The 12,933-nt window shown below is 42.7% G+C and overlaps 1 protein-coding gene across 1 annotated transcript; it reads left to right on the top strand.

Moving 5' to 3' along the window:
- Positions 1–3,221: 3,221 nt before the first annotated feature.
- Positions 3,222–12,633, top strand: LOC116222939 (docking protein 2-like). The gene is made up of 5 exons (XM_031578249.2): positions 3,222–3,470; positions 5,430–5,756; positions 6,078–6,189; positions 10,216–10,388; positions 10,747–12,633. Exons 1-5 carry the CDS (start codon positions 3,411–3,413, stop codon positions 11,620–11,622), a joined length of 1,548 nt encoding a protein of 515 aa, XP_031434109.1. The 5' UTR covers positions 3,222–3,410; the 3' UTR covers positions 11,623–12,633.
- Positions 12,634–12,933: the final 300 nt, after the last annotated feature.

Below are 12,933 nucleotides of genomic sequence, written 5' to 3'. Positions count from 1 at the left end.
TTTCTGTATTTCAAATCAAAGTCATATCTCCATGTTACCCACTGGCAAGACATACCTATGAACATGGATTTGTGATGCTTCCCAGATTTGCATTCAGCAAACGCTGCACATCCAAAATTAAGATAAATAGGCTATATAATGTTCAGCCAGCATTTTGCAGTCAGAAGGCATTTTATAGCCTTTTTTTCATGAACTCTGGTCTGAACGCTTTTTTTGAAAGTACAGTGCATCTTCATACATAAAATACATAAAATATAGAGTCTGGTTAGTAAATGTTAACTTGGGAACACTCTTTGATCACCATTTAGGCTCATCAGATATCTAAAGTCTGATTCATGTTGCCACCTGCAGGCAATACCCCTGCTAGAGAAAAATGGAAATAGCTTTCTTTTAAACATCACTTGTAGCACCATATTATTGCGGGAGAGACATATTGCATCTATGTATCAGTTTCCATTATGAGCAGTAGTTCCCAAAGTGTAGGGCTGTCCCCCAGGGAGGAAATTGAAGGGGGGGGGGGGGGCATGAAAGGTTAGAGTGTGATGTAGCTTACCTTTAAGAACAATTAAATCCCTTGTGCAACCCCCTTGCACTTGAGTCATAAGGTCAATCAAAGGAAGCACATAGAGAAACAATCCATAAAAACATGATCTATATGGAAAACCCGGGATGTTTAGGAACAGACAACAGTGTGTGTATTTCTGTCCTGTTTACCCTGTACACATCAGACTTCACCTACAACACGGAGTCGTGCCACATCCAGAAGTTCTCTGATGACTCTGCTGTTGTGGGATGTATCAGGGATGGACAGGAGGGTGAGTACGGGACCCTGGTGGACAACTTTGTGCAGTGGTGTAGGCATAACCACCTGCAGCTGAACGCCACCAAGACCAAGGAGATGGTGGTAGATTTTAGGAGGTCTCAGCCTCCTCTGCTACCAGTCTCTATCGGGGGTGTCAGTGTGGAGGTGGTCAACACCTACAAGTACTTAGAAGTTCATCTGGACAGTAAACTGAACTGGTCAGCCAACATAGATGCCATCTATAAGAAGGGTCAGAGCCGTCTCTACTTCCTGAGGAGGCTGAGGTCCTTCTCTGCAACAAACTCCTGCGCATGTTTTACCAGTCTGTTGTTGCCAGCGTCCTTTTTTATGCTGTGGTGTGCTGGCGAGGCAGCATGAAGAAGAGGGATGCAGGGCGACTAGACAGGCTGGTGAGAAAGGCAGGAGCTGTTGTTGGCACGGAACTGGACTGCCTAACATCAGTGGCGGAGAAAAGGACCCTGAGTAGGCTGCTGAACATTTTGGACAATGACCACCACCCACTACATAGTACTCTTAACGGACAGAGGAGCATATTCAGTGGCAGACTCCTGTCACTGTCATGCTCATCGGACAGGCTGAGGAAGTCCTTTGTCCCCAGGGCAATACAGCTTTACAACGCCACGCAGAAGGGGAGGGGGAGGGAGATGGACTTCTCTGCATGAGTCTACCTCAGTCTCCCCTCCTCTTCTCATCTCATTATATTCCATCCCACTGTCCATCTTTTTACTGGCTATACTAGCCCATTGCACAGACTGTACTATTACTATTTATATCACTTTGCACTATCCTCACACACACAAGCACAAGTACTCTATCTTTGCACTATCCACACAAGCACATGAACACTATCTCTCTGCACTCTTTGCACTACTTTCCTTGTGGACATCAACACTGACACAATCAATGCACACTGTAATATCTGTATAATATCTGTATAATATCTGTATACACCCCACTCCCTGTGAACATGTTCTCCCTATGTGTATTGTTTTTCTACTGTGATTTGTGTATGTATGTTTGTGAGTTAAGTTAAGTGTATAAGCTACTAAGTATCCATCTATCTATTTATCTATTTCACATTCATATAAACATTTTCTACCATATAGAACAAATACAGCTTTCTGTAATTCAAATGATCATCTTTACTTCATTTTAGCATTTCAACACCCTTATGTGCCTGTGGAATAACTGAGTTGAGAGTGAAGATAGTTTTTGGAAATCCTTTTAATTTATGTCTTCCTTTACACAACCTGCCACTAATCACACTACCAGTAGATTTATCTACTAATCACCTTTTACAGGTAAACAAATGCTTTTGCAACATTTGTACAATTATACAAATTGTGCTTACCCTGACTATTATTAAAAAAAAAAAAAACATCTTGGTCAAATTGTAAAAAACTTAAATGATGGAATTATCTGTAAAAAGAGCAGATGGTGTTCCAACCACATTTGGTACATGTCTATGAAGTAAAATATTTCACAATCAGCATCGAACATACCCAATCGAAGATAAATTGTAGTAGCATGTATTACGCACATGAGGGCAGTGTGGTAGAAGAACACAAGTGCTTGACTATTCCCCACACACAGGCACATAAATATCAGTTGAGAGTGAGAACTGTAATTATGATAGATTAGGTAGTTAGATATATTTATCAGTATACCAGTTGAGAATATAACTTATAAGGTTTTCTACATCATTATCCAGACAGGGTTACCTCAGATACAGGCATCTCCATAAGCCCTGGAACCCAACTCAGGTCACATACCAATTGGCATGAGAAACCATATTGGCACGCAGGAGGAATGAGGCAATTGAACATATGGTGCAAATAGGGATTCAGTTTTCATGAGAAGAAACTGTATCTGGTAAAAAAAAAAAAACTGTTTCTCTGTGCACCTGACTGTTGTCTTCTGAGCAAGAACAGAATAGCTCGTTGGCAAAGTAGTTTTTAGATGAATTACAGAGACATAGCATTTAAACGCAAGTACTGATTCTTTGTTGCTACAGTGATCTGCACAGGGATCTTTGCACATATTTTGCACTTATAAAAGTTTCATGACCAGCTGTGATCAGTGAGCTCTACCACTGCTGCTATTTTCTCCCACCCAGAAAACCACAAGAGAGACAAGAAAGCGGAACTGAAAGACAAATGAACAGTGTCAGGACTGTGCGAATACAAGATGGTAGACAATGCGCCATGTGCCAAACACACACACACACATATATACAGTATATATATATAAATATAACCAGTAAACATGCACATGCACACGCACACACACGCGCACACACACGCGCACACACACACACACACACACACACACACACACACACACACACACACATAAACACACACGCACACACACACACACACACAAACATACACACACACACACACAGACACACACACACATGCCCAACGTCTAAATGACTAATTTAAGCTTAGAGGAAGAGACTATGACGGGGAGCCCTGGGTCACACGTCACTCACTAACCCACCGAGCTTCGTGATCTTCAGTGCGTGGTTACAGTGAGCTTCAAAAGCGTGGGAGTACGAGCAGGGGTGAGGCCGGGGCTCATCATGGAGGGGAACATCAGAAGGAAGGGCATGTTGTACATCCAACAGCAACGTTTTGGAAAGGTAAGATCAGTTTGGTGATGAGCCTGCCATGAGTGCGCAACCCATTCAGAATGAAATAGAAAGATTAAAGGCAAAATGGACTAAACAACAGCACACAGTATTTGTGCGAGATGGCATGGATTTATCCCAAGTTCATAACACTTTTTTAAAACCAGAATTCTGTCCAGTAGACCAGTAGATTGATGTAAAATAAAGTATACTGAGATACTACATGAACACAGAACAGAAGAGAAAAACCTTAGAGAAGTTTTTGTTTGAAACATTTGAAAGCAATCCGAACTTTAAATTTCATTCATCAGTCAGTATTTTATGACATAGTGAGCAGATGTTATCCAGTCAAAGCCCAGCGATGGAATTCTTTACATGTTCAGCCTTCTTAAGCAATGTTTACTGGAGGCAATTTACTCTCATATGGGTTTTTGGCAGCTGGTTTCAAACACAAAGGCAGTGTACAACCACCGTTCCATCTGGAGGAGTTTAGAACAGTGGAAAAGTACTTGTCAGGAAATACAGCTTGATGATAACATGTAATGCCTTATGCTTCAGATCTGACATTCCGTGGGAACTATTCTGTTCTCATAACTACATTTCGGCTATTTATTAGACATTAAGGTTTCTTGAATGGTTTGAGAGCTTGTGTTTTACTGCTGAAGAACTTTTATGCCATAACCACCATAACAGTCATACTGTGACTGATGAAAATAAACTACAGTCAAAGTGCTGACCAAGGAACTCTTCTGTAACATGAGGACAATTGGTTTCGCCTTATTGCTTTCACGAAAGGATACATCATAGAAATACACTGTGTAGTTTCTTTCTTGGCCCTGACCGGAATTTGTTAGGTGTATGCTTTTTCATGATAACTTGGGATACACATGAACAACTATTCTTTAATGACTAACATATGTACGTCCTAGTGACTTGATGGTTACTTCTGCCTAACACATATATACTTTCAACTAAGAAAAAGTGTGATTTTCTTACTCAGTATCATCCACGATTTTTGTTTTCCTTGAATGATTTGCGGATAAAATGTGAGAACACATTCCAGACCAAATGAGATGCTTAAGCAGTATAAATAAAGCACCATGTGACTTAAATGGCGATAGACACAGTGATTCATGGGCAACCAATTCCAGAAGATGTTTCACTGACATGTCACAAAGTCATGCCAAGGAAATATGTGTCATGCAGGAGCAGAGGGCTCTGCAACAGTTGCAAAAAAGCTCCAAAATCCCTCTTTTGCGCTCATTCAGAAATATTGCTTCTTCAAACTGAAGAATATTTTGGAAAATCCACAACCAATGATTTTGTGAAACATAATAGGTATGATACTGTATGGTAGGTTTGAAAAATAATCCAAATTAACCAGAGGAATTAGCAAGGTAATTTTACGTCAAACAAGTAGTACATTGATGTTTTATGTAAGTCTGCCGGTCGGTGTAGGAAAAATAAACCCCAACAGGATGAACAGGACCCCGATGCACAGCGGAGCGGATATAGTTCTTCATGCAAATAGAACTTTAAAGTTTTAGGTGTTGCGTAACAACCCATTACTTGTTGACTTCAACTTACACAATATAAAAGATGTTAATGTTTTGCAGCGGTCATTTTAAAGAAATATCAGACCACTGAAATCAATTGCAACATTCTGAGGAACCGTATAATAACATTTAAGTAAATGTTCCCTTCATGCTAGCTAATGTAACAAAAACACATTGGAACTGACTGCACTACCTCATGAAATCCATGTTTTGAGAAATATATTTAATAACACCATGGACCATGTCTAAAACAGTCAAAATGATCTCAGACAGAATCAAGGCACTAAAAATGGGAAGTTGTGATAGAAAAATGTAATTTGTGGGAACTAGTTCACACCAAGGAGAAACCCGATTATGATGTTTTCTAGATTCTTCTTCAGATTTTCACTGTGTCTTCTTCTCCTCTCCCACTAAGAGATGGAAGAAGATGTGGTGTGTGCTGTACGGCGAGAGCAGGTGCTCCGCGTCCCGTCTGGAGCTGTACGAATACAAGCAGGCTTCCTCTTCCGGGCAGCTCACAGGGGCCTGCAGCGGGGCTGACCCCCACCTGCTCCGCAGACAGGACAGCAAGCGGGTCCTCCTGCTGAGGGACTGCATCAGCGTGGAGGAGATGGAGCTGATGGACTGCCCGAGAGACTGTGTCTCCTTTATCGTGGAGACCGCAGAGAAGCGCTTCCTGTTTGCAGCTCTATTTACAGAGTTCAGGCACTGGGTCGCTGGGTTGTGTGAGCTGGCCTTCCCTGTACGTTTCAGTTCAGTTTAATTGTGTGTCACATGGGTTCATGAAAAAGGGCAGTGGGTTTATTTGTTTTTTGTGACAGTTCATTTAGCACTGGTTGCATTTAGTAGTACATACAACGAAAATGCTATGGGGTTGAGTCAGAGATATACTTCTTAAGGGCCTGAATTCTGTTCCCATTTAATCTATTTTATTATTTCTATTACTATTATTATTATTATAATTTTATAATTTTATATTTTATTTTTTCATTTTATGGCGTCACACAAGGGAATGAGTATATTTTACATTTTTGTGCATGCTGATACTTTCATGTCTACTTAGATGAACACGGCTAAAAGTGGTGGATTGGATCAAACTGTCAGGCAGCAGTCTTCCAGGAATTCACTACATGCACAGATGGTGGAGAACACGCTCTATGAAAGAACAGATACTGGTAGGTTTTTCTTGCCATTGCGCTTACAACAGTTTTGTGAACTGACCTTAATTGGAGTGAGATGAATAATAGGAACATTGTAGACCCCCCTCAGAACTAACCAGGAATGTTAAGTCAATGCTGAACAGATGGGGACTGAACCAGAGTGCACTGTATAAAATTGTCAAGGTTGTATTCAACCAGTCATACCAGGGGTCATTACTGAAGACTGTATCTTCTTGATGATGCACATATTCTCAGTTGGTTTCGCCTGATTTGGGCACTCCTGTGGTAACTTGTGGAGAAGTCTCATTAATATCCATCTTCATTGCTGTTGCTGAAGATGCACCACAAAATGTATGAATTCAACAAAAAATAGCAATGCATAATTGCCCCCTTCTTCATTCAGCTAATATTAGTGACAGTGAAAGTAATACTGAGGCAGACAGAGGAAGTGAGACAGATGAAAGAGAGAGGGGAGCTATTTTAGTTTGTTTCATTTCAAGGACAAGCGGCCACCCATTCAAGTCTACACCTCAGGCCTGAGTCAAATTGCCCATTTGGGCCCCATCTGGCCAACCTTGATTCCATTAAAGGACGGAGGAGATTGGGACTGTCTTTGGTGTTGGGCAAAGCAGAGGTTTATTCTGGTGAAGCGCAGACTGAAATGAGATGAGGCAAAAGGGGCCGTTAGTCCCCTTTAAACTCCCCCTTGTGCGATCACTCTCTCATCATAGTCATGGTCAGTTATCGTTCTTCATTGATTATGAGAGTTTCTTAGATTCTCTCTTTTGTGCACATTTCAAAAGCATTCCACTTTCTACTTTAGTCCCATAATCACACACTCCCTCTTTCTTCTCATAGAAATACTTTCTTTTGAGAATAAAACCCAAACTCAGAGAAGGGTGTGGAGATTTTTTTAAAGAAGTGTTCAGAGAAGTGGTCACATTGTAGCAAATATTTCCTTTTCACAGTTAGATTGTGAGACAGCCATGTAGATTGCTCACGAGGAATGCATAACATAAAGAAATACTGAAGAGCATGTCTAAAAAGTTCTACGATTTAAACAGTTACATTTAGGTGCAGTCATTTGTGTCAATATTAACCAATACCAAAATAATCTTCTCAAGAATATAATTCTGCACACATCGAATGTCCCTAAATAAATGCCTCCTGTACATGGTGTTTCATACATGGGGAAATTCTGATTGCTGTCTCAGGGACTGTTTGAAGAAAAACACATTGCAGATTATCAAAGTCAGTGGTGCTTTGGTTCAGTGGAAGGACACATCTGAGGATATATGCTAGAGGTCAGCCTCACAGCAGTTTGCAGATAATTGGATTGAAACCACCTCCTGACAAGTTTGATTGGACTTGGAAGCGTGTTTTGAGTTGTAAGGTTGTGGGCACGTCAAACTGCTTTGGACTTCAACATCAAAGAAGGGGCCCTGGGTGTCAGTAAAATAAAAAAAGAAAGAAAGAAATCAAATAAATAAAAAACAACAAAATGGAAATAGAATTGGGGAAGGGAGTTTCATGAAAGCCTTGCAGCAATATGTTGTTTCTATTTCTATTCTACCAAATTGATTTAACTTAACAAGTAGTTATGATTGAAAGCACTTTGAGGGCAATTATATTAATGTGAGGGATGTTAAACTTTAGGCTTGGCCGGTCTTTGTACTAGTCACAGACCATATAGACTCATTTTGTGCAGTGCCTTTTGAGACATATTTTTTTTTCACATTTCAAGATGTCGGCTTTAGGTGTTGACAATTGTTACATGTTTAAAAAATACCACACAGCCTATTCAAATGCGAATCAACAGTTATGCAGAGCTGGCCTTTAAAATGGCAACAGAAAAACAAGGGCAACACACCACATTGTCGCCAATTCTATTTTTGCTCCAAAAAGAGGCTGTGTGCACACCCTTGTGCTCTGTTGGAAGGATGTGGTGAGGTGTTTTTTTGTTTTCAGTTTCTTTTTTTTGATCTGCAGCGGATACACGAGGATAGCATCTATAACATACAGCTGTGATTGTGGTTATTCCTCTAGCTTTTTCCTGAGACGTATACCTCACAAGCGGAGTCGCATCTGAAACGTTGCAGTACACCGACGAGCACTCATGCAGATGCTGCTGCTGCTCCAGTGCATGGCCCCAGTGGCAGTTCGAGCTCACTTAGTGTTCCGACACACATTTTTATGCACATCTGTGACGAGTGCATCCTTGGTGTTGCTGTGTCTGTTCAAGGGAGTGGGGCCTGTTGATCCCCTATAGGTGATTGCCTATGTAACCAATATCATAACAACAATAAAACAACAAAAACCAAAATGACTTCTGCAGCATAAGCAGGACCATGTCGAGGTCATTCATTTGGCAGAACTGGGAAAGTAAATGTGAACAAAATGTAAATTCAAAGAGCCATGACATGGTGTAAAATATGAGTATGTTGCCTTTATATACCTTTTTAAAGAGAGTGGAGCCTACTGAAGCCAAAGCCTTTTGTAGCTTTATGTTGTTTCTCACTTCGAAACTAGGGTCTTGTGGCTTACTGTGTCTTAGAAAGCACCACGAGTTTGACAGTGATGTCCAGGTTAACCTGAGAGATGCCACTGGTACGCACAGCATGGTTATCTTTTCAGCCTCCTTCTCGCCGAGGGCTGCAAGTGCCTTCCACGCGCCTACGTGCAGCCACATCTCCAGGCCCGCCGCTGAGCGGCAATCTCCAGGGGTCGAATTGAAAGTGGGAGAACACAACAAAATAAATCAGTCGCTCATGGTCACGGACAGGGTGGCAGAGTGGGGTGGTGGGGGAGATTTGGGCATCCTGCCATCACAAGAGAGCCTCTTTTCATCTCAGAAGACACAGAGAGAGAGGAAGAGATCCTTTGTGGTTGGCGGAGAATGACGGCTGTGAACATCGTCTGGAAGAACAAAGCCTGTGCTCAGACAGGGGCGCTCTCTCTCTCTGTCTCTCTCTCTCCGCCAAGGCTCACTCCCGTGGACATTCAATTTTGAATTACAAAGTTATCTCCGGGGACTGGGCTGGGGGTTAAGTTTCCCACTGCTTCCTGCCCGAGAATCCCTCCTTCAATGACAAGTCCAGAAAAGTTACGCCTACACAACAACTGCCTCTGCCTCGGCACAAGAAAAGTTCCACCTGGTAGCTTGACAGGGCATACATTGAGTTCAATCATTCTGACATTCTCCAGCTTTGCTGTCACGCATGTATTTAGAAATGGCCATTAAAGACTTATGCAGGCCAATTCAGGCCAATTTTGACACGGTGTTGTCATTGTCGACAAATTTCCAGCGTTGGGGATCTTGGGAAAGAATGGCCTTGTAGTGTGGCATATTCGAAGAACAGTGATGTGGTGTCTGGGACGCCCAACAAAAAGTCTAGCATGTCAGACTGTTTTGACAACTCCTACAACATGTAAACATGGCGAAGAGAAAGAGGGATGCTAAAGTTGTGTCTGTGAGGTGTATTTACCGTTTTATTGATTTCAGTTACCGCTATAGTGATTGTGAAACCACCTGATATTAAAACATATCTTTGTATCTTCATTTACCAGAGTATACAATTCCTCCTCAACTCATTTGAAGACCATCTGTGTACAGGTAATGATTGAGGTAGCCAGCTATATTTATGGAATGTTCTTTAAAGTTCTCTTTGAAGGATAGAGGGCCCTCTTACTGTCCTCTTTGTGACACCCAGGAACAGGTCCACAATCGTTTTTTTCCCCTTCTTTTCTGAACACAAGACAGCCAATGTCTTGATCGATGAAATGCAAGGACGTGAATGATGATTGGTTTACGATGATTGGTTCACGATGATTGGTTCAAACGTATAGTTTTGCCAGTTTTGTCTTCCAGATGCGGCAAGAATTTATGGCACTATGATTGCCTAATCTGACATGGTGACCATCGTGAAAGACAAAACAATCGTGTAGTCTGATCCCGGCATTACCCTTTGTAACATTAGGTGTTGTCAGGGATACACAATGTGCTGTCCATGAAAAATGAAAGGCTCTTTTTTGAACGTGCAGCAGGTGACTTCCCAGTGTCGGTGGTGAGGACAGGGGCCTCTAACAGGTGGCAGCTACATGGGGCTTACATCCTGACACCCGAACCCGACCGACTTCTCCTCAAGGACCCCATATGCAAAGAGATCCTCTTCATCTGGCCTTACTGCTTTATCAGGAAATTCGGCCAAGACAAGGTAAAGAAATCCACGGAATGAAATAAAAAACATTGATGGAAATTCAATTGTGTTTGTGTAAAAAATATGTACAGAAGTGGTTTGAAATCACTATGTTTACGAAATATAAGCTAATATCTGTACATATTTAGTATGTATTCTTTTTTAGCACATGTAATATATGTAGTGTAATCATATTCATTTTCAATTCATATTTTCCACCTTGAATTCATCTCGACTCTTCCCACCCTGCACTCTCTCCCTCCCTCCCTCTCTCTCTCTCTCTGTCTTTCTCTCTCTCTCTCCCTCCCTCCCTTTCTCTCTCTCTCTCTCTCTCTCTCTCTCTCTCTCTCTCTCTCTCTCCCTTTTCTATTTTCAGTCCACATTTTCCTTTGAGGCTGGACGCAGATGTGAGTCTGGAGAGGGGGTCTTTGAGTTTGCCACCAGCCGTGCTGATAGCCTCTTCAGCATTATCAACACAGCCATCTCCACTTCTCAAGAGATGCCAAGGCCCTGTTTACAACCTTCCAGAAGCCTGAAAGTGCAGCGCGCTCCTGAACCAGATGTGACCCAGGTCAATGTGCGCGGCTATCAGGTCCCCGAGAGCATGCTGCCCCCAACACAGGGGACGCCTCCGAAGGCTGATCGTCAGTTGAAAAGACTGACTCCCTCTTTCAGGAGCCTATCACTCAATGCAATTAAAATCCCAAACAAAGACCTGGTGAGGACCGTATCCAGCTGCCCTCCACTCAAACATGAGGACCGGGAGGTGATCTATGCCAAGGTCTCCCGGCAGAAGCTTATAGATCAGGTGCCACAGGAGGAATGCACCTGTGGTGGTGGAAGTCATGCTCTAGAAGATCCCACGTCCATGCAGGTTCCCCCCATGTCCATGCAGGTTCCGTCCGAGACATGCGTGAACTTTCCACAGCACAGTGCCTTTGAAGCACTGCAGCAGCCCGAGGGAAGACGAAGCAACAAGGAGCATGAGTCAGAGACGGAGCAGTTCTCAGAGATGCCATGTGATCACAGCGATCAATTAGATGCTGAAGAGCGAGCTGACGCAGACCACATCTACGATGACCCAGAGGGCTGCCTGGCTGACCCACAGTGGGCTGGGGCTTGTGTAGTTTATGACGATCCGGAGGATGTCAAAACTGACCTTAAACCCGACCAAGGTCACGCAGACCTGGGGAGGGTTCTTGATGTTCACGACGACTTCCTATATGACAATGTGATGACTAGAGGACAGTAAAAAAAAACGATTCAGATTTTGTGTATATGTGAGTAAGTGTGTATATGTAAATGTAAAATGAGTATGATCGTGCATTTCCTTAGTTCCTATGTCTACTTAGGGTATTTATGATAGAAATATAGAGTGTAGTTTGAGTCCCCAGCTCACTGAATTCATATTCACAGGCTTATTGTGACTTGATTGTGAGGATAAATTGAAATAAAGCTGCCGTGATGTATCAAGGGAGTACTTGCTACAGTTAGTATCCAGCGCATGCAAACAATGTGCGTAATCAACGTAGCTGTGACCGGAGGGGACCACTCTCATCCGGCGCATTAACTTCATAATCACAGCGAAGGCACCTGCGGCTGCGGGCTGATTGGGAGCCCGACCTGACTGAGAATGAAGATGCTGCGGCGGGCGAGCGAGTCATTCATCCTTGCTGCCCGTCAACCCCCCTCCAGGGTGACAGGAGCCAGCTGTGCAGGTCTTCAAACATGGCTTCCATCGGGGTGGGGGGCAGGGGGGGACCTCTGGGCCCAGACTGACTGACAGATGTGTCAAATGCCACGGTATACTCTGTGAACTGGCCCCGAAAGCGGGCGAGTGGAATCAATTAACAGCGATAAACAGAGACTGTGCAAACATCTCACCCAGAGCGGAATGTAAATGACCTTTTCGGGGATAATGATGTTAGTAAGACATGTCTTGTGTGGTTTCATTAAATAGGGGGAGAGGGTTATTTGCAACGATGTTCTGATGAGTGATTTACACCTAACAACAGTCCAAATCCTTATAACCTGACAATATCAACCTGGCCACCACAGGGGTTTTCTTTTTTTCCACTGATATCCAGGTGGCCCAACACATGATTATAACTTTCTTTACATCAAATTAGTTGGGTCTCCCTCTGACTTTTTAATGTGAATTCTGACCATTAGAATAGGACATTTTGAGTGGAAATTCTTAAATTCTTGAAGCAGAATAAGAACTGTGTTCTCTAGAGGGGGGTGGATTAACTTAACATATAGATAGGCTGATAGACACTCCCGAGGGGATGACCCCCCCCCCCCCCCCCCCCCCCCCACAGACACACCCAAATCCCCCACCTCTTACCCTGGATGGTTTGTGGCATGCCATAGTATAATGAATTTGATGTTTAAATAATTGCCAATGCATAATTTACTGATTTATTTTTGTGTGACAAATCTTCTGATATTCTGGGTCTTTCTTCTGTCTCCTAAAGTAGGATATTTACCTGCAAATGCTGATGGCTGTGACAACATTGTTGCCCATCACCATAACCTATAATTACAAATACACATATAAGGC

The sequence above is a fragment of the Clupea harengus genome, chromosome 12 (genome assembly GCF_900700415.2).
Source record: "Clupea harengus chromosome 12, Ch_v2.0.2, whole genome shotgun sequence".
Classification (NCBI taxonomy): Eukaryota; Metazoa; Chordata; class Actinopteri; order Clupeiformes; family Clupeidae; genus Clupea; species Clupea harengus.
The sequence above is the reverse complement of the archived record's forward strand: the minus strand, read 5'-3'. Positions and strand labels throughout refer to the sequence as shown.

Coding starts and splice junctions, on each gene's coding strand:
- LOC116222939 (XM_031578249.2), top strand. CDS start 3,411: ATGGAGGGGAACATCAGAAGGAAGGGCATGTTGTACATCCAACAGCAA. Junction 3,471..5,429: donor AACAGCAACGTTTTGGAAAG/GTAAGATCAGTT, acceptor TCTCCCACTAAG/AGATGGAAGAAGATGTGGTG. Junction 5,757..6,077: donor TGTGTGAGCTGGCCTTCCCT/GTACGTTTCAGT, acceptor ATGTCTACTTAG/ATGAACACGGCTAAAAGTGG.